The sequence below is a fragment of the Mustela putorius genome, unplaced genomic scaffold (genome assembly GCF_011764305.1).
Source record: "Mustela putorius furo isolate JIRA1106 unplaced genomic scaffold, ASM1176430v1.1 tig00003937_pilon_pilon_pilon, whole genome shotgun sequence".
Taxonomy (NCBI): Eukaryota; Metazoa; Chordata; class Mammalia; order Carnivora; family Mustelidae; genus Mustela; species Mustela putorius.
Window position 1 is genome coordinate 5841345 of NW_025422082.1, and position 27420 is coordinate 5868764.

At 44.3% G+C, this 27420-nt stretch overlaps 1 protein-coding gene across 4 annotated transcripts in view; it reads left to right on the top strand.

The window, feature by feature from the left end:
- DOCK5 (dedicator of cytokinesis 5) overlaps nucleotides 1-27420 on the top strand; it is a 210854-nt gene that overhangs the window by 70099 nt on the left and 113335 nt on the right. For all 4 annotated transcript variants that reach the window (XR_006603519.1, XM_045069498.1, XM_045069499.1 and 1 more), the window contains exons 3-6: nucleotides 9754-9794; nucleotides 14791-14846; nucleotides 16689-16785; nucleotides 26141-26289. Coding sequence is in view for 3 of the 4 variants with exons in the window: in XM_045069498.1 (XP_044925433.1) it covers nucleotides 9754-9794; nucleotides 14791-14846; nucleotides 16689-16785; nucleotides 26141-26289 (343 nt within the window). In the remaining variant the exon portion in view is untranslated. The remainder of the gene's footprint in view (nucleotides 1-9753; nucleotides 9795-14790; nucleotides 14847-16688; nucleotides 16786-26140; nucleotides 26290-27420) is intronic.

The window sequence follows — 27420 nt, forward strand, 5'->3', positions numbered from 1 at the left end:
TGGATGTGTCCTCTCTCTGTCCTGCCAACTGTACTGCCCCTACCCCCACCCTGGACCAGGTCCTCCTGCCTCTCTCGGGAGGTGTTTGCTGCTTGAAAGGAGAGGTGTCCTGCTGTTACCGTCTCTGGTAGGCAACCAGGAGAGCTTCAGCATTTTTAGCTGTGGAGTGATGAGGTAACAAGACGTGGGGGAAAAGTAGAATGTTTTTGTGGAAGGAAATTGAAGCCACAAACACCTTAATAACTTGAACAGTTGAAGAGATGGGAGTCCCACGGAGCGGGAGAGCCCAGAGCCAGACCCTTGCCTTTCAGATGAATCTTCTTCATAAGGAGTGATCCCTCCTCTTCTCTGGACATTCTGGCCTCTGGGCCGGTGCTCAGGTCCCACCCAGCTCTGCCCACTGGGCACAGGAGCCCAGAGGGAGAGAGGGGTCTCTGGGACCCTGCTGTCAGATCGTGCTTTGGAGATGCGGGTTTTATCATACAGCCTTTGCACGATCTGTTCTGCCTGTGACCACCAGCTGGCAGGACGTTCTCTTTCACATTGATGAACTCATTTAAACTTTATGGCTTGCCTCCTGTATTCCAGGCCCCTTTCGTATTCCCTCAAGAAATAAAATGAAAGATGGAAACCTCATCTCTTTTTTTTCCACGTACTTGGCATGGGTGTTTCCTATTGGTTGGATTCCATGGCCAAGCTTCCTTCCCATGAGAGGCAAGGCCTTTGCACTGGGCAAATATTTCATTCACTGCATGGCTGTGGAGGCAGGTGGTGGAAGGCAAATTGTGATGAACCGGCGCTAGAGCCCTGTGTTTGCCTTCCCAGCGTTGATAGTAAGTCACTGTTTGACTTTGCACAACCTTTCCAATTCCCTGGTTATGTTTCCTCTTTCTTAAGTAAGGGTGTTAGATTTGGGGGGGGGGGAGTCTGAGTTCCTTTGGAGCTCACACTTGTGACATCCATCTTTGTATCATAAAGGCACAAAACTGAGCTCAGATGTTTAACTGGGAAGACTGGTTTGTGTCCCAAAAAGGTATGAAAGAATAGAATCATCTTTTACTATCTTTGCATCTTTTTCCTTTCTGCCTTTGAACTTACTTTCAGAAGCACTGATGAGGCTGGTGGGAACGCAGGCTGGCACAGCCACTCTGGAAAACAGTCGGGAGGCTCCTCAAAAAGTTAAAAATAGAGCCACCTATGACCCAGCGATTACACTACTAGGTGTTTACCCCAAAGGTACAAATGTAGTGATCTGAAGGGGAATCTGCACCCCAGTGTTATAGCAGCAATGTCCACAATAGCCAAACTGTGGAAAGAGCCCAGATGTTCATCAGCAGATGAATGGATAAAGAAGATGGGGCATATAATCATAATGGAATAATGGAATATTACTCAGCCATCAAAAAAGAAATCTTGCCATTTGCAGCAACATGGATGGAACTAGAGGGTATTAGACTCAGCGAAATAAGTTGATCAAAGACAATTATATGATTTCACTAGTATGTGAAATTTAAGAAACAACAGAGGAGCATAGGGGAAAGGAGGGAAAAATTAAACAAGATGAAACCGGAGAGGGAGAAAAACCATAAGACTCTTAGTCATAGGAAACAAACTGAGGGTTGCTGGAGGGGTGGGGGTGGAGGGATCGTGTAACTGGGTGACCAGGCACTCAGGAGGGCATGTATTGTAATGAGCACTGGGTGTTATATACGACTGATGAATCACTGACTGATATATTAATTAACTGAACTCAGATTAAAAAATTAGAAACACCAGCGAGATGCCCAGTGCATTTGGACTGTGAGCATCCCGTAGTTGGAGAACAAGGTTCCAACACCTGAGCTGTTTGTCTGTCCTCCGAGGAGTTTGCACCCAGCTGTTTCTGCTCTCCAGCTTGCCTGGTGGGCCCTGAGCCATCTTTTTGAGGGACATTCACTTGGGGATGGGAGGGTAGGCTTTGGCCATGGGAACCAGCCAGAGGAACCTGACAGGGTTACCTGACCCACAGGGGATGGACCTTTGACCTTAGCCTAATTTACTATCAGACCAGTGACACTTACAGGAAAACAACAGGATCTAGCACCTGCTCTTCCTCTATGGCTCTTCTCGGCCCTTCCCCTCCCTCACCCTGTGGTGCATGTAACCAGTGGCTCCCTCTCTGTTTCTTGCCTTTAACTCCTGGCAGGTCAACAGTATCACAATGTTGTGAATGTACTTAGTGCCACTGAACTGAACACTTAACAATGGTTAAAATAGGGGCGCCTAGGTGGCTGAGAGGGTTAAAGCCTCTGCCTTGGGCTCAGATCATGATCCCAGAGTCCTGGGATCAAGCCCCGCATCAGGCTCTCTGCTCAGCAGGGAGCCTGCTTCCTCCTCTCTCTCTGCCTGCCTTTCTGCCTGCTTGTGATCTCTGTCTGTGAAATAAATAAATAAAGTCTTTAAAAAATAGTATATTTTATGTATATTTTTCAACACAGGAACGATTTATTGTTCTGGGGGTGGGACTAATTTCTTGTGGGACTGTGAAACGAGGAGAGCTTTTCCGAAACTCTCTGTGACTTACACATCTAAATAATGCTTTCATGGTTCAGAAACTCTTGAGTCCCCCTCAGTAATTGCCTTCGGAGTCTTTAGCACATTCATAATTCTCCCTTTGTGCGCCAGTGTCTTCAAGTCTGCCTCTTAGAAGCTCTTTGTATTCAATTATTTGTTTATAGCTCTGTTTCCTTCCTTCTTGAAGACAGGGTCTGGCCCGCTGGTGTGCGGTGAGTGTTTTTATCTATAATAAATGAATGACCACATTAGTGATGTAAATCCCTGGCTCCAGTAGCTCCTCCAAGACAGTCTCTAACCACACGCTCTGAAGGAGCCACCCCCACCCATCCCTCGCCCGCCCGCCGTCCTCTCCTTCCTTAATACCTTTTAGCCCCACTGGCAGTTACTCTGTTTATTTGCTGGGTGTTTACAGGTACGTGGTTTTTTTCTTCCCGCGATAAAGCAAGACTTGGAAGGATGGAGACACTGTATGTCTTGCTCGCTTGGCATCTTTCTGTTGAATGAATCAATGAATCTCCAAACTGTGATTGATCTTTTGGAAATAGCAAAACTCCTTCAGATTAGCGAGGGATAATGTCTTAAGGAGGCAGAGTAAAAAGTAAAAATGAAGGAGAAATGGTCCTGTGATTTTTCACACACAGCTCACGCTGGTTTCAGAGGCAGTTTCAGGCAAAAATATTTAGTAATATTTGAGCAATGTCATGATCATGGAATTCTGTATCACCTTGAAGGGCTTACTTTGTAATACTTATATGATCGTGTGAAATTTCATTTGGCTTTTCAGAGTTGTGAAAAAATACTCTTATCTTAGGTATTCAGTTCACTGAATTTTGACAAATGAATGCCCCCCCTGTGCCTAATACTCCAGTCAAGATACAGAACATTTCCCTTGCCCTAAGAAGCTACCCACTGCATTCTTCTACACAGTTCTCACCCCAAAAAGCAACTACTGCTCCAAGGAAGGTCACCATGCATTGGTTTTCCTGCTTTTCAACTTTATATAAATGAAATTATGCATGTCTGTTGTGTTTGGATTGTTTCATTCACGTGATGTTTTTTAGGATCATCAATGATGTTGCTTATGACTGTAGTTCATTCCTTTTCATCACTGAGTAATACCCTAGTATGTGAATATACCACCGTTTGTTGATACTCCTGTTGATGGACATTTTGATGGGTTCCAGTTTTTGGCTATTAATAAGAAAGCTTCGATACACAATCTTATTTGTTTGTTTGTTTGTTTAAAGATTTTATTTATTTATTTGAGAGAGAGAGACAGTGAGAGAGAGCATGAGCAAGAAGGTCAGAGAGAGAAGCAGACTCCCCATGGAGCTGGGAGCCCGATGCAGGACTCAATCCCGGGACTCCTGGATCATGATCTGAGCCGAAGGCAGTCGTCCAGCCAACTGAGCCACCCAGGCATCCCTCGATACACAATCTTGTAACGTATTTTTACGGATGTATGTTTTTACTGATCTCTCCCCCCCCCCATTATTTATTTATTTATTAGAGAGAGACAGAGATAGCAACAGAGTTCAACAGCAAGTGAGGGAGAAGCAGGGTCCCCACTGAGCAGAGAGCCCTATGATGCGGGCTCAAGGTGGGTTCTGGGATTATGACTTGAGCTGAAGGCAGATGCTTAACGACTGAGCCACCCACTTGCCCCGGATCTTTATTTTTTATTTTTTTATTAGAGCAAGAGAGAAAAACCAAGCATAGTGGAGGATCAGAGAGAGGAGGAGAAGCAAACTTCCTGATGAGCAGAGAACCTGATATGGGGCTCAGTCCCAGGATCCTGGGATCATGACTTGAGCCAAAGGCAGATGCTTAACCAACTGGTCCACCGAGGTGCCTAGTTTTTATAGATCTTGGGTGCATACTTAGAAATGGGGTATTGCTAGGTCATAGGTCATATATATATTCTTGTGGTGGTTTTGTTTTGCTTTTTAATTTAAATTTTGCTAGTTAACATATGGTGCATGTATGTTTGATCTTATGTGAAACTACCAGCAATGTGAGAGAATTCTAATTGCCCGTGTCCGTACCACCTCTTGGCAGAGTCCGTCTTTTTACCTTTAGCCATTCAAGTGGTTGTAGAGTATATCTCATCCAGAAACAAATATTACTTACATTGAGATGAATTCACCCTATTTAGCATACAGATTTTGACTAACGCACGCAATCATGAAATGCCACCACAAGGTAGAGAATGATTTTGTCAAAAGCCCCAGATTTTCCCCTGTCCCCTGTATCAACCTCACACCAACCTCAGCCTTGATCTGTTTTCTTTCCCTATAATTTTGGCTTTTCTGGTCCTGGCTTACCAGGACTTATTAGCTATATTTTTTGCCTTAATTTTCAGAGTTATCATTATATGCATATCATTGTTGTGGTACATGCTTTTTCATTTCTAGGGCACCTGGGTGACTCAGTTGGTTAAGCAACTGCTTTCAGCTCAGGTCATGATCCTGGAGTCCCAGGATCAAGTCCCACATCGGGCCCTCTGCTCAGCAGGGAGTCGGCTTCTCCCTCTGCCCCTCGCCCCTCTCATGCACTCTCTCTCCAATAAATAAAATCTTAAAAAAAAAAATCGTGCTTCTATTACTTGATATTTCCGTTTTCATTTATTAACTGCTTCTTAGGAAAGGTAAGGATTTAGCGCTCTTATAATTCTGACCAGCCACAGATATACCTAGCTGTATCTGGTAGAGACCTCCCACTATAAATACATTATTATTTTTTAGAATATTATTTAGATTACTGAGTCTATGTAGTAGAAGCAGCAGATGCTGTGGAACCTACCTTCATTCTTGTTTTTTTTTTTAAAGATTTTATTTGTTTATTTGACAGACAGAGATCACAGTAGACAGAGAGGCAGGCAGAGAGAGAGGGGGAAGCAGGCTCCCTGCTGAGCAGAAAGCCTGATGCGGGACTCGATCCCAGGACCCTGAGATCATGACCTGAGCCGAAGGCAGCTGCTTAACCCACTGAGCCACCCAGGCGCCCCGGAACGTACCTTCATTCTATTTTCTGTCTTGAATAATGTTTTTCTAGAGGTGTTAATTCTTCTTTTCTTCATTCTCTGTGGACTTACTTCTTTTTCATGTCCAGATTTTCTAATAGAAGTGTTTACCTCCTTCTCATATGTTCAGACAAAGGAGGTAATTTCACAGTTCCACTTGCTTTCTTGGATTTCTTCTTCGTGGAGTCCTCTGCCCTCCTGTTCCATCTGGAACTGGTCACTCTCCGGACACTTGCATAGCTGCTTTTCTGAGCTCTCTCCATCATCATCTGTCTCAGGGTCAAAAACAATAAAAACCAGTAGGTATCAGCAGAGCCAAGGATAATGTGCACGTGTGTATAAGTATGGGTTAACACATGATTCATTTTGACCAGTCTGCCTGTTTAAGGAGTCATGTGTGCACATGGGGACCTTCAAGTCCAGTCCAGCATCTTTCCCTTTCTTAAAACTCTGTCCTGTGGGGCGCCTGGGTGGCTCAGTGGGTTAAGCTGCTGCCTTCGGCTCGGGTCATGGTCTCAGGGTCCTGGGATCGAGTTCCGCATCGGGCTCTCTGCTCAGCAGGGAGCCTGCTTCCCCCTCTCTGCTGCCTCTCTGTCTACTGTGATCTCTGTCTGTCAAATAAACAAATAAAATCTTTAAAAGAAAAAAAAAACCAACTCTGTCCTGTGACAGTAAAAAACCTGGCTTCCAGGATAATAATATTTACTTATTTCATCAGGTCCTCAGCATGTAACCAGTCTCTGTCTTCATGACCACACCTCCTCCCACTTGGACACCCTCCTCAGCCTGTTCTCTCTCTGACAGCTCCGGTCATCCCACCGTCCCCTACCCCCAGGTCGTGGTTGTGGATGCCCTTCTCATCACCCTTTTCCTGTGGACCCCCCCCATCTCCCATGGATGCCCATCTTGTTCTGCCTGGCTCTGACACACCATGCCAGTCTGGCCCCCTGTGTGGATGCCCTCCCCACCACCTTTGCAAATGCCTTAGTTGCCGTGTCCCACCTAACGGATCAGGGCTCAGTTGTTCAGGAAGGGGAGGAGATGGGCCAAGACACAGCTCTGGATTCTGTCTTCCATCCCCCAATTCTGTCTTCCATCCCCCAGTGCTTTCCTTTTTTCAGTCTTCCTATCCTGGAAGAGTTATTTCTGGCCATCCATTTGCTTAAACCGGAGGTCTGAATGCCCTTGAATATTTGCATTTGGGGTGGGGGTGGGAGGGCTGGATCTCAGGGTCCTGAGATCTTGACCTGAGCTGAAAACAGATGCTTAACCAATGGATTGGGCCACCCAGGCGCCCCAGTGATTGGATATTTGTTTATTCCAAAATGTTCATCACAATAAGGCTAGTTAACATACATTAGCTTACACAGTTACAAAATTCTTTTTCCTTGTAATGAGCAGTTTTAAGAATTACTCTCTTAGCAACTTTCAAATATATGCAACAGGATTATTATCTGTGGTTGCCATGGTGTACATGACATCCTCGTGATGTCATTATTTTATAACTAGAAGTTTGTACCTTTTGCTCCCTTTCCCCCATTTTGCCCTCACCTCCACCCCCTGCCTCTGGCAACCACCAATCTGTTCTGTGAATCTGTGGTCTTAAAACTCACTCCTTGAGACTGACGTTTCACCTAAATCCAGGCAAGACTGGCCCTCTGCACTCACCATCACCCACTGTTCTCTTTATTTCAATAATGTACTAATTTTAAAAAGCAGCCGAGATTCCCCCCAGCTCACACTACTTACTGATTGTAGTTGCTTGTTTGATAGAGAGCCTTCGCTGTCTCTTTGTATCGTGATACATTTGGAAGCCTTAAAAGCATACCATATTTAACTATAATGATCCTGTTTTAAATATTGGGATCAGTTGGAACCCGTGTTCTTTCTCAAATCCCTTGCAGTTATTAGCAATCGAATTTATGGGGTCCCAAGAGTATATGACTGAAACTCCAGAGATAGATACTCTTCTGCTAGTACCTAATGCCAAGCAAGATGAACGTTTTAGAGATTCAGTGTGGTAATTTTATGCCTTTAGATATGGGTTTTACACAAACCACAATTCTAGAGGAGACTTAGGAGGTAAAGAAAAAAAAAATTTTTTTTTTCAAAAATGACAGGTTTCGGAAGCATAATTCTGTGATGAATGGCTGTGCAAAAATACTGTTTATGCAAGTACAGAGACATTTTTCTCTGACAGTGGAGCAAAGTCCAAACTGTTACATCTTGGTTTTGTAGGACACAGGGAGTTGGAAACTGCTTGGAAAAGACCATTGTTTCTCAGCTTGCCTGACCCTCCTCCACCCCAGGAGGAGCCTGAAGCCAGTCATTCCTGCAAAGGCACTTCCTGGGGCAGCTGAACTTGCCAGCCATGTCTGGCTTGGTATTCTTCTTACATCTGACTCTCTCCTGCACTTTGGCCTCTGAAATTGGGAGTAATGTTTCCTGTTCAAATACCTTTTTCTCAACCGTGGGCCTTGATAAAAACTTGCAATGATTTTACAGCATAGTATCCTATTCTTTTCCTGATATTTAAAAAAAGAAAAAGGAAATAGCAAAATTCTTTAAATTTTGAATACTGACAGTTTAAAAATTTGTGAAAGTATTCTTTTTTTTTTTTTTTAAGATTTTATTTATTTATTTGAGAGAGATTTATTGAGAGAGATCACAGGCAGGCAGAGAGAGGAGGAAGCAGGCTCCCTGCTGAGCAGAGAGCCCAATGGGTGGGGGGGGCTGGATCCCAGGACTCCTAGTTCATGACCTGAGCCGAAGGCATAGGCTTAACCCTCTGAGCCACCCAGGCGCCCCTGTGAAAGTGTTCTTAAATTTTTGTTCAAGGTACATTCAACTTTCTTCTTGTAACATATCCAGAATAGGTTATGTGTCTCTTTTCTGGATGATTTCATGTAGAACAAATTACAAGACGGTTCTAGAACCTTATTGGCAGATGCCTGAAGTTTCTAGTAGGTGATCAATAAATGTTTAATATAAGTTATCTGTTTATGGATTGATTAAATTGTATACTCCCTTTACCAGATAAAGGGTGGAAAAGCATCCATAGGTGTATGTGTATTTATTTAAATTTTTATAAAGAAATTGAAGGCTTGGGGCGCCTGGGTGGCTCAGTGGGTTAAGCCGCTGCCTTCGGCTCAGGTCATGATCTCAGAGTCTTGGGATCGAGTCCCGCATCGGGCTCTCTGCTCAGCAGAGAGCCTGCTTCCCTCTCTCTCTCTGCCTGCCTCTCCATCTACTTGTGATTTCTCTCTGTCAAATAAATAAATAAAATCTTTAAAAAAAAAAAAAAAAGAAATTGAAGGCTTTAAAAAAAAAAAAAGAAATTGAAGGCTTTTTTTTTTTTTTTTAAGATTTTATTCATTTATTCATGAGAGATAGAAAGGGAGGCAGAGGTAGAAGCAGGCCCCCTGCTTGAGCAGGGAGCCTGATGTGGGACTCAATCCCAGGGCCCCGGGACCATGACCTGGGCCAAAGGCAGTTGCTCAACCGTCTGAGCCACCCAGGTGCCTGTGGAAGTTGAAGGCTTTTTTTAAAGCCTCATCAAGCCAACAAAATTTTTTTTATTGTCAGGGATGTGAATAGCATTGCCAAGAATTGTTCTAAATATTCTTTTATTATTTGTTTATTTCAACTCTTTTAGGTGCAAATATTTATGTAAGATTTGCCATTCCAGTTTAAAATTCTTCCAGAAGAGTGGTTCCTTACCTGAGAATTTAGATAAGAGAGAGACTATAAATTATTTTAAAGTATTTATTTTCATAGTATAGGGTGATTTGTAGAATGTATATATATATATGGATGAAAGACCTTCATTCATGCAAAAACGTTTAGTGAATATCTAAGGTATTAAAATATTAAGAGATTGAGCTGCCTTCTGTCTAGTTTGTTGGTTGGTTTGTTCTGTCCTTTCTCCAGAGGAGCAGAGATGAAACGTGGTTCTATGTGAATTTTAAATCCTTTACCTATGAGGAGAATTAAGCCCCAAAATAGATCTAGATTTCAATTGTGTACTCAACCAAAATATACATATTCTAATTAGTCTGCTAATTGCCTCTTGGATTCCATCCCAGCATTCCAGTAGAGTAAGAGGATGCATTTTGCTCCTATCTTTATATTATCTCAGATAACATAAAAGATTGTGTTTTCTTATTCCCCCGCAGGTTGGTACAGAGGATATACCCTCCAGAATAAATCTAAAAAGGTACGTTTCTCATTTACTTTTTGAATTTGAATCTGCCTGCTAGCTTTGTGTTATGCTACCTGGGCCCATTTTCTGCTCCTTGCTGCCTCTAGACCTAGTTTGTGTTCTGTGGGATGGCTGTTGTTTAGATCTGACAACAAATTCTCTGACCTCAATGTGTGTAAAATCGCACAAGTCCCATGGACCCCTTTTCCCACCAGCCAACTTAAGGGGGAAGGCCAGAGTTGAATTCACTCCCCAGGTAGGGCACTCGAAGCACTTGCAGGCTTGCCGCTCCCTGCCCCTGGAGCTCAGCAGGGCTATAACGCGAAAGGGTGTTCTTGTTGGCTCTCCTTCAGGGGAACCCATGCTGCTGCTTGGTTCTTTAGCTCCCCAGTGCCAACATCCCAGAACTAAAGCATCTCCCCATTTCTACTTGAGTCCATCCTTTGTTATAAAATGATAAGCCAGAGTAGTAGTTTTGAAACTGAACCTCACAGCCAATCCCAGTAATACATCATGAAATCACCATCAGGGATTATTAATCACCATCTTCCAAAAACTGAAACTCCGAAAAGTAGAAAAGAAAGTAGAAAATGGAATGCCGTGAAAAATACTGTCCATGAAACTTTTGTGTGAGGTGGGTATTTTTTAATGTATTTAAAATTACATTTTATGCATAGTTAAGGACTCGGTTGCCATGAAAATGTATCTTGTCATGGGCAGAGAGTTTGAAAACTAACTGACCCTAGCAGGTTCTTCCACCCCATGCCAAAACTACTCATCATCAAGTTAAAGAAAATCTGTTAGTTACGTTAATACCCCCTCAGTTAATTTTAGGTCAGGTCAGGCCTTTTCCTTTGACGCTGCATTCTGGGGCAGCGAGGCCTGTCAGCACTTTGTTTTGAAAGAGAAATGGGGTTGATAGGACCATCACTTTTCACAGTTCGTTCACATGCAGAATAGCTAATTAGGAGAGGGGTAAGAGAAACATATTAGAATTTATCAAGAAGTGAGAGAAACACACACACACACACACACACACACACACACACACACATATACACACCAAAACCCACAGTTCTTGTTTTTCAAGCATGGCATGAGATACAAGTAATCTGAGCACACAACTCTTGAAAGAGCTCAGGGCCCAGAGAAACCCCTTTCTACAAGGTTGTAGTCATTAGAAATCAGCATTGTTTGGATCAATTTTTCTATATATTTGGATCTGGAGTCACTATTTTGCACATTTACATGTCCACACATGCAGTTTGTTAACATTGACAATTTGAAAATCTACCAAAATAAAGGAGTGTTTGCTTGTCACGTGAGTATCAACTCCCACAGTTTGGTCTTTTATCCCTCCCCAAATCTTAATGCTGAATTTTTCTACCCACGGTTCAATTCCTACATTTTCCCACCTGTTTTCATTTCCAACTTAACTACTTTGATTTAATCTCTTGGTAACTTCAATTTCTCCAGACCTTCAAATAGTGACCGAGGACAAGGACATCCTGGCATGAATAAGAGCGTAGTGAGATAAAAGGCTTTCTTTATTTTAGGATCCTTGTCTGTGGTTTATAGATACTCCTGGTTAGCCCTATCTTTGTTTATTTACTCATAATTATAGAAATGATAAGTTATTTCGAAGCATGATTGGAGCTAACCATTTAGAAGTTCTGAATTCTTTTTTAAATATTTTATTTATTTATTTGACAGACAGAGATCACAAGTAGGCAGAGAGGCAGGCAGAGAGAGAGGTGGAAGCAGGCTCCCCGCTGAGCAGAGAGCCCCACGAGGGGCTCCATCCCAGGACCCTGGGATCATGACCTGAGCCGAAGGCAGAGGCTCAACCCACTGAGCCACCCAGGCGCCCCAGAAGTTCTGAATTTATTAAAGAGCAAGAAGACTTATTCCATTTCCCAGTCTGCTAAAAAAAAAAAAAAAAAAAAAAGTTAACTTAAAAAAATGAACAAAACCCCATTCTCAGGTAAGATCACATGAACTTAAAGAACAAACACAATTCTTTGATTTTTAACTGGTGATTGTGAATCATGTTGAAACAAGGTCCCTGGCCACACTTTTCCATTTCAGAGAGCTACGGTATGTAAGGATTCTTTTTGCATATAGACCTCGGTTTCTAAGGCATCCTGTGATGTCCTAATAGATCAGAATCTATCTAGCTCACACCCTTGTTGTTGGCTTTGAAAAGGAAATAGCATGCTCCCTGAGTTTGTTTTAGTTTTGTTTTCATTTCTTTAAAACCCTTACTTAAACTTGAAATCTCACCCTTAAGAAGAATTATTTCAGGAAGAACTTCTTTTAGTTCTTGATAATTCAACTTTGTAATTCAATGAAATGATAGTACTAACAAGGATGTTGCTTTTACTTGTTGATTTTTAAGTTGAAATATCTTCTGGTGGAGAGTAGCAGGAAGCATCAAGGGAATTTAGATTCAGTCATCATGAATTATGTTCAGCTTTGACACCCTTTCATTAAGAGATCCAGCCTGTTTGAAATCCTCTCCTAATGCTGTTTTTTCCTGCATTTGCCGGTCTTTGGGGGAGGAGCTATTTGAAAGGCCTGTTATTTTAATGGAAATTTTTGGTGTCCGTTATCATCAGACCTCACCATTTAGAGTGGTGATAAAATGCGCTAGTGGTTTTACGAATTGGAGAAGCCCAGAGCTTTGCAGAAACTGATTATTGATTCTGGCAGGATTGTGGAAGTGTGGATAAGGGCAATATCTAGAAAGTGGTTAGATATTTTTTTTTCCTCGAGTGAGTAGGTTGCATTGAGAAAGGAGAATCAAAATTGAGATAAGCTATAAATTAGTAATCTATCCCCCAGGTTTTTCCTGCCTTCTGTGTGTCAGATGGAAAGAAGGAAAGAAAACTTCTCCAGGGCTCAGATTTACTAGAGCAGTTAAATGGGTGTAAGTGGACACATGTTGTCATGGAGGGATGGGGCCTGCAAGTAACAGGGAGGTAATGGAACAAAATAAATACTCTCTACATTCAGTATAAATTATCTGCTTGGCTGTTACAGCATAAGACCTTTATATTTCAAATGCTTCTATCTTGGATTTCTCCCAATTATTGAGAGACTAGTAATCAGATTACAAAGGCACAAAAATTTTAATTCGTCCTTTACCTTCTTGATGAGAAAAGTTTTCTGCAAGGATATTCCCTGGGATAAGCAGTGTTACCTCTTATTTTAACCTCCAAGTGTGGCTTCTAATTAGAGCTACTGCTTTAAGTGGCTCATTATTTACCAAGTGTCCACTCCCCATTCCTTCCCAAGCCCATCCCTGGCCATGCCCATTCTACTTTCTGTCTCTATGGATTTAACCACTCTAGATCTCTCCTACAAGTGGAATCATAACAGTATTTGTCCTTTTGTGTCTGGATTACTTCACTTAGCATCATATCCTCAAGGTGAGTTCTGGACGATCAAGTCTGGTTCTCTACCAAGATGGTAGTCAACAAGACATTTACCTCCAGATGGACAGAAGAAACACCCAAAGTTCCTTAGACACCCTAAGCACAGATCTGGAGCTTCAGAACATCAGAAATTAGGCCCCACAGGAATTATACCTACATTTGAATTTTTGTTTAACTGTTTGATCAGTTTTCCAAAATCACTTTGAATCCTGCCCCTGTAATAAAAAAGGTCAGTGTCCTCTTGTCTCTCTGTGTGTTCTGGGTCTTATCAGTAACACATCAGCATAGTACTTTCTGACTTACACACCGCATGCATACCCCTTTCTCAAAGTGAAGAGGGGAAGGTAATGTACTTTTTTTGGGGGGGGGGGGTTCTTTCTGCCTGGCTGGAAAGGACAGTCATTTTGCTTTCAACTCAGGCAGTGACAAGATCTACCCTGTCATCACCAAGGTTGGGAGCAGCTCAGTCTCAGATTTTCTTTCTGTTTCCTGTTTTATTGGCAAAGGGCTAAGATGGAGAAAGAAGAGTTTTAGATAAATAGAGCACATGAAGCCGGACACAAGACTGACGCCAGTAGAAGTGAACTAGTTTTCTGTCTCTGGACGGATTAAGGATCACTGCGTACACACACATCTTTGACTCAGCCCCCATGTAGGAAGATCTTCCTTTCCCACCTTTGTGGTCAGTCCCCCAACAGAGAATGCGCACAGGGTCGCACTGACCTCCGCAGGTGCAGGGCTAGGAGCAGTCAAACCAGTGGTACCCGGTAAATAGGCTCTTCTCCTCCCTCTGCTGGTCTGGCCTGCAGAGTACCCTAAAACAAAGAACAGCAGTGCCTTTTCCCCATGGCGTTGCCTCCATTTATCCGTGAGCGTATCACACAGGGAAACACCAGAAGCCATTGGCATCAGGAAAACTCAGATCCATGACTTGCTTTCTGTGATCTGATCTTCACTTCTTCAGTGTCTACTGACCAGTTTCCAGGCTTTCTCTTAGGCCCGTATGGGCCTTAGTTTCCCCACAAGCAACATCGCAACAGTGATGTAGATTGGCCACTTAAGAACATAGACTGGGAAGCAATTTGAGACTGGGAAGTGCTAAAAATAACCAGATAACTAGTACTAATCGATTTCGGGCGCATTTGGCTCAAGTGAAAGCGGTGAGAAGGGATTGTTTCGGAAAATCACTATAATTTCATGGGCCACTAAGTACACAGCCCTTCGGGTCACTAATTATGAGAAACCCTTTCAAGGCAGCAGTTCATGGCATTAGGATCTGGATGGTTCTAGTTGCTGGCTGTCAAGCCCCTTAGGGTACTGCAGCCCTGAGTTGGTCAGGACATGTTCGCCCCCTTCCGAAGCACTTCTTCCGTGCTCTGTGAACCCGGATCTTAATTTCTGTCTTTCTAGCCATGCTTTCAGGGAGGCGCAGTCAGTGTGGTCGGGCCCTCGAACCTGACCGCACACTCTGGTGACGGCCCAGGTATCCTGTCTGCTCACTCGTTCCTGGTGCCATGTGTGCTCCTTACCCTGAGGTTTTTGCGGCCATATAACTGACGTTCTTCTCTCTGTAGGGGATCTTCCCTGAAACGTACATCCATTTGAAGGAGGCAACCGTGGAAGACCGAGGGTAAGTTCCCGTCCCGGGAAGACCCCTAAAAGTGGTGGACGTGTGAAATGATCATTAAAGAGTTTCTCGTGTGCGTTTCTGCTCTCATCTCGTCAGTGCCCTTCTCACAAGGAGAGAAATTGAATACGAGCTTTATTCCCAAGATGATTCCTTCTTTCATAATGGTTCCTCTCTGGCATCCTTCCCCAGGATAGTAAAGCCAGGCAGTGAACGAACGAACGGAGACCCCCTGCCTCCCTCCTGCCCTGTGCTCACTGAGTGTGCACACACACACAAACTTTGGGCACCCTTTTGCTGCTAGGATTTCCAAGGGCCCCCAGTTTGGCAACCATGGGAGAGAGAGGAGCAAGCTGCCTCCGGCAGTGATCCGCTCTGGAGCTTAGACAAGTCCGTTAGCCTTATTGCCCCTTGGGCTTTTTGCCCATACAAACTGGAGGACATAAATCTGGCCATGCGCTGGTCGAGAGCTTAATGTGGAATGATGAAATGATGTGTGTGAACAAGCTCTGCAGATGAAATCCACTATGTTTTGGATATTCTAATTTCTCATCCACCTTACCGGCTGTCCCAGACAGTGACTGCCTCTGTGGAGCCTGAGGAGGAGTAAGACACTCAGCCTGAGGTGGGAGAGAGAGGCCGCTAGGTTGGTGAGCCCCAGGGACAGAGGAGGGAAGGAGAGCCCAGAGCAGGACTGGAATGCCAGGGTTGCTAGAGAGGAGAATGGATCAGAGTCATGCAGACTCAAAGCGGCAAAAGAACATTTTCAGCTGTAAGTTCTACACCTGCATTTTCTAGATGAGGGGTGGAGACAGGCCCAGATTCCCCCAGCTCTTCAGTGGCAGAACCAAGACCGGAAACCAGGTGTCCTGGCCACCTGGAGAAGCTTCTTTCCAGCGGGCCATTTCCCAGGCAGCCTCCGCCGTCACTAGCGGCAGCCATGTTGGCAGAAGGGCATGTAGGGAGGCATATGCCCACTAACTAGGGTTGTCAGAGAAGAAGGCAGGGTGCTCAGCTACATTTGAAATCCAGATAACAACAAGTAATTGTTTGTGGTTAGTATGTCCCAGGTATTTCATGAGTCAAACTTCCACTGAGAAGTTATTTCAAAACAAAGAAGTTGTTTCAAGCCATCTGAAATGCAGACTTAACTGGGTATGCGGTAGTCTTATTTAAGCTGGCAATCCTACCTCTCTTTCCCATTTGTTTGCTTGCCCTCACTCTCCTTTTGCTTATCATGAAAATACCAGAGGACTGATGGGAATAAATGTCGGCCCTGCCTTGTTCTGAGTCTCCTGTGAGCCCATGAGGAGTATGGTAGAGACACGTTTTCAGTGCAGTGAGGCAGCAGGTGAGAAGAAAATCGAGCCCCATTCCGTCAGAGGGCAGAGCCTCGGTCCCCACCAGCAGGTCCTGTGTGAGATGTCCAGCCTCAGGACCCTCGTGCATTGCACACTTTTCTACCCACCCTCCCTAACGAAAGGGCCACTTGGCAGAAGCAGCGAAAAGACTGGGTTTGGGTCTCCATCCCGGGAGTCATGGAAGCCAGCCAGGCTCAGCAATTGCTCCTGTCGAGATACCAACTGGGATGGTCCCGGCTGGGCTGATGCCTTTGTTCCCTCCCAGAAGTGGTTTATTTTGAGAGCTGGATCAGTAAGCCCCTTCTTTTCTCAGAGACTTAGGTGTAATAAGGTCCGCTCAACAAATTTCCCCACAACTGATTCGTTGTCTTTCCAGCTGGACCACCCCATGCCCGTCTTTGCCCTGTGGGGAATATGACCCCTGTCAAGAAAAGCAGGGATGGTCAGCCCAGAGTAACACGAGCATCTCTCTGGTTCTCCATAGGCAGCACGAGACCGTGATTCCTGGGGAGCTCCCGCTGGTCCAGGAGCTCACGTCGACACTGCGAGAATGGGCGGTCATCTGGCGCAAGCTCTATGTGGTGAGCTTTCCCGCGGGTCTTGGAGCTGTCTGTTCCACTGCTGGGCCTCAGCAACACATGAGCTCTCTGCATGGTACAGGGTGCATGTTAGCTGGACCGTACGTGGCTGATAAGCAGCAGATTCTCACTGTCCTGGAGTAGAGTCACTGATGACATAGGATGGCAGAAGAAACAGCGGGACAGGCTCTTAACCTCAACGTGCATCCTGGAGAATAGGAATTTGTCAGTGTTTTGCTGCTCAGCCACACGAGGACTCCCAGGAAGACGGCATTCTTTACTCTAGCCAGGCTTTCTTACAGACTCTGCAATTTGAGTGGTATTAAGCCGTGGTCTGAGGAGTCTTTCTTTTCAAGGCCGACTCAAGGTATCGTGTCTTACAGTAACGTAGTCTTATAGACCTCAGAATGCAAATAAGATACACCAGCTCAGTGGGAAATGACACAGGAAGCAACACATTCTCTCCATGATAAACCGTAATCACAAGTCCCGTGTAGGTTTGCAATTAGGAAAAGGTAGATCTGGCTTTTCATGTTATCAGAGTGAAAATACGTGGGCAGCTGTCTTGCAAAAGGCCAAGAATGCTCCGAGTCCCCTGGAAGCAGCTCTTTCCTTGACAGTGGGATGCACAAACATCTTTTTCTAAAGTTCCCTCTTTCTTGGGGACCTAGAAGTCACTAGGTCCTGCCTCTGTAAGCATCTTCCCCGGGCCGACAGGGATTCCCAGGAGGAAGGTATATTTTCTCATTCAATGCGTGAATGAGTGCAGCGAGGGAGTAGACTAGACCCGATGGCCTGGAAGCCAGTTTCTTTCCTTTATGTGACTTTGTTTATCTAGGTTTTTGTTCAGTCATGTGTTAATTCTTCATTTGGACTCTCAAAAACCAATCTCAATAACTTGTGAAGAACACCTTCTGACCTTTAGTACCAAAAACAGTCATCAGACGCTCAGTCTAGCATGACTTCTAAGAGTTAATGTATGATTTCATTTCCATCCTGGGCTGTTGTTACCCATGATGGATCACAGCAGCAGAAATCACCAGCCCCTTTGGTGGGAAAGCACAGGATTTTTCTCTGCCTGCCCATCTTTCAAGGCCTATTTCAAGGTCTTCCTTGTAATGTAGCTTCTAAAACAGCAATCCATGATGTTTCCTTCTGGACCTTAGGAGCATTTACTGCTGGGCCCATCATCTGGCCCTTGGGACATCCTGCCCCGTACTGCAAGTGATCTTTTGATCTCTTTGTGTGTAATTGAGGAGAGAGCTACCTGTAAGTTCTTAAATCTCCGGGACAGACATGCTGTTTTAAGCCCTTTGGCCTGCATTGATCATCTGGTACCTCTTTTGAGAGCACTCTCTGGTTAATTGATTGGTTAGCGGCGGATGCAACAAGTCTGATAGATGAGGAATGCATATACACGAGAGCTTCCTTAATGCATTCTCTCTGGATACATACTTGATAGTAAGGACTGGGCAATGAGATTTTTAAAGTGGTAATGTTGGGGCATCTGTGTGGCTCAGTCCAATAAGCATCTGCCTTCAGCTCAGGTCGTGATCTCAGGGTCCTGGATTGAGTCCTGCATCCGGCTCCTTGCTCAGCTGGGAGCCTACTTCTCCCTCTCCCTCTGCACCCCCACCCCCCGCTTGTGTATGCTTTTTTTCTCTCTCACATTCCCAAACAAATAGGTAAAATCTTAAAAAAAAATTATCCACTTAAAATGGGGTCATTATTAATCATGACTTTGTTGGGTTCCCGTTCCTAACATACTGACAGTTCACTTCAGGCAGAATTTCTGAACTTTCTCAAAATTTGGCATCAAAGTAGCAAACCTCAGAATATTATCCTTCACTGGGTAAAAGGTAAAAGGACCCCAAATCTGTGGTTTTCACCTCCCCCCACGATTTCATTAGGTTTTTGTTTTCTAATTCTGTAAGTTCGTTCAGTTCACATAAAGATAAATACCGATTTTACTGAACCACATCAGTACTTGTGTTTCTCTCATGCCTTTTCTACCTCAGATTATGAGACCAGGTGTTCTGTTTTATTTATTTTTTTATATATTTATTTATTGAGAGGGTGAGAGAGAGAGCGTACGCATACACAATAGTGTGGGGAAGGGCAGGAGGTGCGTGATAGGGGCAGAGGGGGAGACAGAGATCAAGTCTCAAGCGGGGCTCAATCTCAGGACCCTGAGAGCATGACCTGAGCTGAAATCAAGAGTCAGATGTTTAACCGACTGAGCCACCCAGGCACCCCCTGTTTGATATTTCAGGACACCCGTGGAATCTTAGAACCTCCACAGTTCTCTCCAACACATTTCCTAGTTCTCTCCTTTTCAGTGTGTGCTCATGAGAAATCTCTGTAGCAGATCCAGAGCCTTATGTGAGAGGAAAATACCATCCACTAACCAGGATAAGCCCAGCTGTGTAGACACAGGTAATTATTCCAGACAGGAAAGACATTTGGATGGCTGTGACATAATTTTAGCAGCTGCACCGTAACCTTGTGAAATAACCATAAATATGTTTTAAAGGGGGGAGGAGTTCTTCATGCTAAAGAGAGAAGAACCCACTCCTTCAAAGCAGAAAAAGAAATGGCTGACCACCGCCATGTGCCTTCTTTTCCTCTTTGTTATATTAGTATTATTTTGTCCCATTTAATTGTCTTTCCTGGTGGTATTGGCTTTATGCCAGACTGTAGGAGACAAACCCTGGACTAGAAATTCGGAAGCTTGGTGTCTCATCCAGGCCCTGTCCAGCAAGCCCTGTGGTCTTGGGCAAGTCACTTGATGTTTCCAGGTATTGTCTGGATTCTGCCCCCCGTGCGAAAGCGATGGAAAATCCGCCTTGTTGATTCCATGGGGTTGTGCGAGCATGAAGAGAGGTGCAGGTCGTGAGGTCATTGCGCAGACGGAGCATCCAGGACTCTGCACATGGCATTCTTGCTGCCGTCTTAGCTTGAAACAGTAGCCGTTCTGGACATCCTCCCACTGGGCAGCCTTGACTTGGCATCCCTCTGACCCAGCCTGGAGACTCGAAAGCTCCCTTGTGTGTGCTCCCTGCCCCCCCCCCTAAATCCAAGGCCACTTCCCTTGTCTTTTGTTATCATTTTAGGTGGAGTGGCCTTGAGCGCTCAGTAAGCAGATTAAGTGTTTCTCACAATGGATAGCGAGCCTCCTTCGTTTAGGCTCAAGTTCGGGAGGCATGGATCATTGCAGCAAGGAAAGGGGGAAGCCTGCCAATTCAGAGTGCAAGTTCACAGCAGCTTCTGGCTTCGCCTATACTGTTCGTCCTCATTTGGAGCCTGTTTAGTGAGTGTGTTTTCAGGGCTGATCTGGAAAGGGGAAAAGAATATGAATGAAATGTGGTCGCCTCTTGAAATGACAAGACTGTGGACACTGGGGTTAGACAGGCAGCTGGATCTTAAAGTCTGACTTGCTCCTCTGCTTGGAACGTACTCATATATTCAGAAGAATATAGCATACCCAGTAATAGCTACTGCAGACAAACACACTAAAACAGGAAGAACTCAGATCCTTAAGGCAGGGATTTGGGTCCAGGGTAGGCCACTAGCTGAGTCTGCTGCCTGAGACGAGTCCTTTGACCCCTACCTTGCACTTCCCTCACCTGGAACAGTAATGATATATATCCCCTGCACACTTGCTGTAAGGATTCAGTTGGATAATATGGATTAAACTTCCAGGACAGTGCCTGGAGCTTTGTCATCAAACTGTGACAGCCCCTGGCTGTCCCCAGCACTGTCTTCGTGTAAGAGTTCACTGAGGATGGGAGGTGTTAGAAGAACAAGACTGCACGGTGGAGTTCTACCCTGAAGTCGTTTGATGGTACACCCTTCAGCTTGGGGCTGATGGGTGGGTTTGCTTCCAGCCCGGTGTGACTGTAACTGCCGTAGGTCAGTGGTTGTAAGCGCTCTGCCTGTTATTCTCTGCGGCCTCTCCGGATCATTCGTTGTCCCCAGCCTGGGAAAGTAGATCCATTGACCTGAACTCTGGCCTTCTTTCCCTTCTAGCAGCACATCTCCCTTGTTCCATGCAAGTTCTGCCAGCCAGAAGGGTGAATGAGTCTGCACTGATTTAGACATGCTTGGACTAGTGTAATACCCAGACTTCCCTTCTCACTAACAACCCGACTATACTTTTTGAATATGCATGAGTCTACATCCCACATTATGTTTTCTCAACAGTAATCAGGACTTGAAAACTGACAAGTTAGAGTGTGTTTGTGGGGACAGAAGGAGGAACATTTCTGAAAGAGGGACTCTCCTGGGAATTCTGAGATACGTGGTGATGTTAAACATACTCTAACTTCTCACCCCAAGACTTAACTCAGTGCCGTTCCCCTACCTTCCAGTTGGAGAAACGGTTCAGTGAGTTTTGGCCAGTGAGGCTGTGTTGTTCATATAATTTTGGGAGACTGAATCTAATCCTTTTTCCTGACAGAAAAGAGATAGGAGACAAGCCTGGTGTGGAAGGTGGTTTATATGTATTGTTGAATCAAGTGAACATACTTGCTAAAATGTAGTTCATAGAATGGACTGATCTCCTCTCATTTATTTATTTTTTGAATAAGATGTATTTATTAGAGAGCACGTGCCCGTGAGGAGGGAGGGGCAGAGGGAGAGACCGAATCCCAAGCAGGCTCCTCGCTGAACAGGGAGCCCCATGCAGGGCTCAGTCCCACGACCCTGAGATCACGACCTGAGCTGAAGCCAAGGGACGTTCAAATGACCGAGCCACTCAGCATCTAACATTCACCAGTACAATAAAACTTGAGCTAGTCTGTAGTTGTGTAAAAATCTGGAGGGGGAGAAAGTGCCCATAACTGAGGGTGGGGGTGGGGAACTTGCCAGACACAATGAATTGCCCTTCTTCCCATCACTGCATATCCACGCTGAGTAAAGCTACTCAAGTCTAATCTTTCTGAAGGGGTGGTTATTACGGGCTGCTGGAGCATATGCTCTGAAGTGTAATTAAGCTGGTCTCATGGTTGGAAACCAGGATCTGATTGCTTATTACCAGGGACAGAAAATTCCCATAGAAAACTCGGTCTTGTCCGGGCATTCCGTCTGTGAGTGGCAAACCGTGCTTGGGCCTGGCTGTCTCATGAGAGACAAGAGGAGAGGTGGCCGTGACCCAGGAGAGGGCAGGAGGTGTGCTCCAAGTCCTTTTCCAGTTTTATTCTATCCCAACTTGCTTGCCTGTCTGCCAGGATTTCTTGTGCTACATCCTGAGGCAAAAAATGGTCTTAGTGGAATCTTTGCTTCAAAAAGGAAGCCTTTGCTAGTCAGGCGAAGAATTTTTGTGGCAAAGAAAATAGGCACTAGGGTAGAGAGGAGGAGTGTCAGGCCATGCAGATTCCCTTTCTCCCAGAGTGCAGTGTGGCCCGAGGTCACACATGGGAAGCAGGACACTGCTCCAGACCCCAGGAGTTTGAGAGAGATGGGAGTCACTGCAGAGAGCTGTGCCGGGTGAAATTGGATGGGAGCCTCTGAGCGGGTGAGCGCATCAGAGGGAGATGGTTAGAGTTAGAGCCAGTTAATCAGGAAGGTGCTCAAAAGAGTAATTAAGTTTAAGGTCTCCACCATAGACTCACAGACGCTCAGCCTGGGGAATGGGTCTCAGACTCAGTCCCTTTGTTTCACTGCTGGGTGTATCTCAGGAGGAGTGAATTGCCCAAAGTCGTTTAGCCAATTAATGATAGATATAAGAGACCCAAGTCCCATACTTGCTGTCAAGCCCTTTGCCTCTACATCAAAATCTGCAGGCAAGAGGAAGGGTTGGCAGACAGAGGAGATGGGGAGGACCGGAGGAAAGTCTTTTGACTGTCTTCTGCATTCTTTGGGAAAGTGAGGGAGAGAATCCAGGTTTTCTGACACGAGGGAGGTGGTGCTGTTGTCCCAGCGGTCTCTAGAATTTCTGAAGTACACACTGGAGGCCCCTTTATCCCTCTTTGCCATTGCTGGAGGTAAAGCAGCTTTTTTTTTTTTTTTCTTCCTTGTGAGTTTGTTATGATCTTTAGAAATCCTTAGAGAAAGAGCATGCCATTCAGAATAGAAATGTAAAAAGTGAGACCTTTGAGATCTCCAAGTGGAAAGAGGGAGAAATTCTAAGCAAGTGCAGAAATGCCGATACTCTCTGGTGGGAGAACATGTAGATTTCTCTCGTACATGCTGCTGTAACTGAAACTGAAACGAGAGTGTGTTTTTTACATTGGAACTGTCAAAATTTGTTTTCGAGTCCCTGGATTGTGCTGACTTTTGCAGAGACAGTCAAAGAGATTATTAAATAAATTCCCTGCCCTCTTAATTATGTGACAGTGGCTGCTAGTACAAAACAAGTTTGGGATTAATGGTAACAGAGGAGGTTCTCTGCAACAGGCAGGCTCAGGCAGTGTAGGATTCAGGAAGGAAGACAGGGCGGGGGAGGGGGCGTGTTGGGAGAACAGATGGAGACACTCAGGTCCTCGGCTCAGGGTCTCATGAGGAGTGCGCGATTTTCTCCTCACCTGTCCTCATGTGCTTCCCCGGAAACCCATGAAGTATCTGGATCCAGCTGTGCACGGAACATCCTACTTAGAACAGTGTTGGAAATGTGGCGATGAAATCCATTTCCTTCAAGTAGTGGGGAAATTGCTTCCTTTGGTGTGTTCCAGCGTGTCCGTTCAGAATTCATTTGGCACAGTGACTCAGAAGAATGGCTGTCTTCATCCTTCTTTGCTGGGGGATCTTGGCAAACAGGGCTGATAGGAACGGCAGTAATTAAATTGCCCTGGGTAGTGTCTAATATAATTGAGACCAAGAACTTGTGGACATGTGCCGCAAACAAAGCCCTGTCTCTCAGAGGATCCCCTGAGTCTGAGGTCACCCTTTTCTTACTATAATATAAAGCCTAATATCTTCATTGAAATTAGAAAACACTTGGAAAAAAAAAACACCTAAGTGAGAGCAGACAAATTAGTTGCAAGAAAGAAAAAAAGGACTCTCTTTCTGCCTAGCAAATTTTATGGACTTAATTTCTCACTCCCTCTTTTAGTTCGAAAGAAAATGGAATGGCAATATTTTATACAGAATTCCATGGGAAAAAACCAAACAGGGTTTTTACTTTTGCTTATTAAAAATGGAACTTTTCAAGTCGTGTTTTTATGCTTTTGAAAGATTGGCTGATGAGAAAGAGTCAATTCAGAAAAGGCTAAACACTTAGAAATATACGTATTTACAAAATTTTAAGCAGGTTTCCCGGTCTGTATTTTTCAGATCAGTAGTGTTAATGGAGCATGTAAGGGAGTTCTTCGACCCTCTCCTTTGTATTCTCACAGAACATTGACTTTCTTTTAGAGCTTTGATCACACTGGGCTAATCTTTGCTCTTTCTCCCCCGGCCCCACTTCTGGGCTGAGGGATCTTGGCTCCAGTTTACTCTTTGTTCAGGAGTATCTTGGGTATTTTCAGTATCTTGATTGTATTTGATAGCTTGCGCAGGAATCTGCCCCAGGGATTGTTGTAGAAGATCACAGAAGGACTTGCTCTCCAGCCATTCACAGTTTCTTTGGGTGTGTACGTGTGTTGGGGGGTAAGGTTGCATTATTTTTATAGCAGGTAATAGTATTTCCTATAATCTTAAAGCATATAGTTATATAAAAATATCATGACTTTTCACCTGTAAATTAAAAAGTAGTGATTTTGTAGTATTTAAGGGGTGAGTGGAATTGTGTAGATTTTTATTTTTAAAAAAAGCATGTTTCAGCATGTTTCAAATACTGAATCAGAGGTCCAAACTGAGGCAGCTTTGTTGTGTAATTTTCAATTACATTTATGCAAATATTTCAGTTTTTATCCCTAAACTTACACACAAACCAAAAAAAAAAAAAAAACCCAAACCCAAAAAGCCAGAAAAAGACCACTTATTTATTTTTTTTAAGTAACTCACCATCTCATTTCTAAAAAGTATGTCAATATAAGGCATAGCTTTCATTAATGATTCCTTGTAGAACTGACTAATAAATGGTGCAGAAAATTTTTTTAAAAAAGCATGTTTCAGAAGTGGTACACAAACCAGATTTTCTTGAAGACTTTATCTCAAGGGTCTTCCTTTCCGTGTACACCAGATCATATTACCCACATATATTTTCCTTCTGGCACTTCTCACAATTTAAAATTATCTTGTGTTTATAAAAGGATTAGATAAATATTGTTAAACAATATTGTATATGTTAGTGATATGATCTATCATATATATAACTGTGTATTAATCATTTAGAGAAAACCAAGGTCGTAATAGCTTGGCCATCAAATATTTGACTCTTAAAATGATACAAGCCCATATACCGAGCTGGTCATAAGTTGGTTTGGTCCAGGTATGGAAGTTCTTAAGGAAACCCAGAATAATGATTTAATCATTGTAGGTCTAACGATTTCCAGGATGGTCTAACAGTTTTATGAGGCCTTTAAGACAGTATTCTCCATTTCATTTTCCACTATCCTTTATCTCTGAAATTATAGTTCTTTCTCCATCCATAATTCACGCATGCATGCATTTTATAGAGCATCTACTCTACACCAGGTCCTAGGGTTACAAAAATGAAAGAGCTCCTCGTCCTGTCCTGTAGGAGCTTAGGTCTCAGACGAGAGTCAGACGGGCCATGGTGGTCTGGGTTCTGATTGCTGGGATCGGAGTAAATTCTAGGAGCAGTGGGAGGGATAGCCAGCCCACAGTGAAGGTTTTGAGCAAGAGACTTCTCAGTTGAGGACAAAGAAGTAAGAATTAGCAGTTGGTGGAGGTTGTAGTCTGTGAGGAGACATGACATGGGGGTGAGTTTGGGGGAAGAGGAGAAAAGCAGTTCCAGGGAGAGGAAGTACATTTTGAGAGGGTCTGGAGCACTCAGGAGCAGGGGACATAACTTTTGCATGGAGGGAGCATAGATTTTTGAGGCAGAGATTGGTGTAAAATGCAGCGGGAATGTAGGCAGAACCCAAAATGGGAAGGGTTTCACAATGTGATTTACTGTGTCTGGAGGACAGAGGAAATCCCTGGAGGGTTTAGAACAGAGGAGGGACATTGTTGAACTTAGGGTACGTGGACAATGCCATCCACCCTACAATGGCTTGTCTGATTCTAAACTTGGAATAGGAGACAGAGTGGGAATGGCCTAGGGCAAGGCCATCCCTATTTCAAAAAAAAGAAAAAAATCCCTTTGAAGTGCACACTTTGCACTTTGCCACTCTATGGCAAAATTAATTGCTTAAGTAACACCTTATAAAGTCAGGGTCAAGTCAGACGCCTCCACCGTCCTCCATCCTACCTTTATTTTTTGTTCTTTCCTCCACTTATTTTCCCATCCTAGAACAACAAGGTCACACTCTTCCGCCAGCTGCAGCAGATGACATACAGCCTGATCGAGTGGCGGTCCCAGATCCTGTCTGGAACCCTCCCCAAGGACGAACTGGCAGAGCTCAAGAAAAAGGTCACAGCCAAAATCGATCACGGGAACAGGTAAACCGCGGGTGGTTTCACCAAGAACTTGGAAAGAGATGGGCACATTCAGGCTAAGGACATGCCTCGCCCTCAGCTTTTGATCTTGGAATTGTCAAAGAATGATGCGTACTGTTTTCTTTTTGTGTTGGGTAACATTTCATTCTGTTGGAAAAACATGGCAGCGCCTCACATAGGCCAGACCTTGTGTGGGATCTCTGCATCAAGGAGATGACAGACGATCAGGAAGATGGGAATTTGCTGCCAAACAAGACTGAAAGGAACAGCGCATCTGAAGTCGCATTTTCCGAGGCCTGCATCGATCTCGGTTTTTATTCTGAGAGTTGAATTTTATTTTATTTATTTATTTATTTATTTTTTTAAAAGATTTTATTTATTTATTTGACAGAGAGAGATCACAAGTAGGCAGAGAGGCAGGCAGAGAGAGAGGAGGAAGCAGGCTCCCTGCTGAGCAGAGAGCCCGATGTGGGGCTCGATCCCAGGACCCTGGGATCATGACCCGAGCCGAAAGCAGAGGCTTTAACCCACTGAGCCACCCAGGCGCCCCTGAGAGTTGAATTTTAAATCAGCATCACACACATTCTCTGTCTTTCTCTCCCATGTTCCCTAACTGGGACCATGGTGTGTAGTGTATGAAAACCAAATTTACAAGAAGAGTAAAACACATTTTTAGCCTGTTGATTATGCCTCCAGTCACCTCTAAGGAGTTAATCACTTCGCTAGTCTTCTGATTAGCTCAAGTACATACATAGGTTCTAGACGTTACTGCCCTTTAGAAAGTGAGAAATCAGTCAGTTCATCGGTTAATGGCCTGGGATGCTTCTCTCCTGACTCGTTCCTTTGAAAAGACTGGGTTGGTTCCTCAGTTTTGTTGATGATCTATTTGACATCTCGTTTGGTTTTCTAAATTTCCTCAAGTTGTACATAGGTGATTTTTTCCCCTTGCCCCTTTGCCTCAGGACCCTTGGATATACTTCTGACACCTGTTAAAGTAAGGCCCATTATCTTACTCAATTAAATGTTACAGACGCTGACAGCTGTATTCAGAAGAAAGCTGGGGTGACTACAGCATACAAGATTCAGGTTCAATCGTTATATGAAATCTCCTGTGTACCCTTCACATGCATTTCT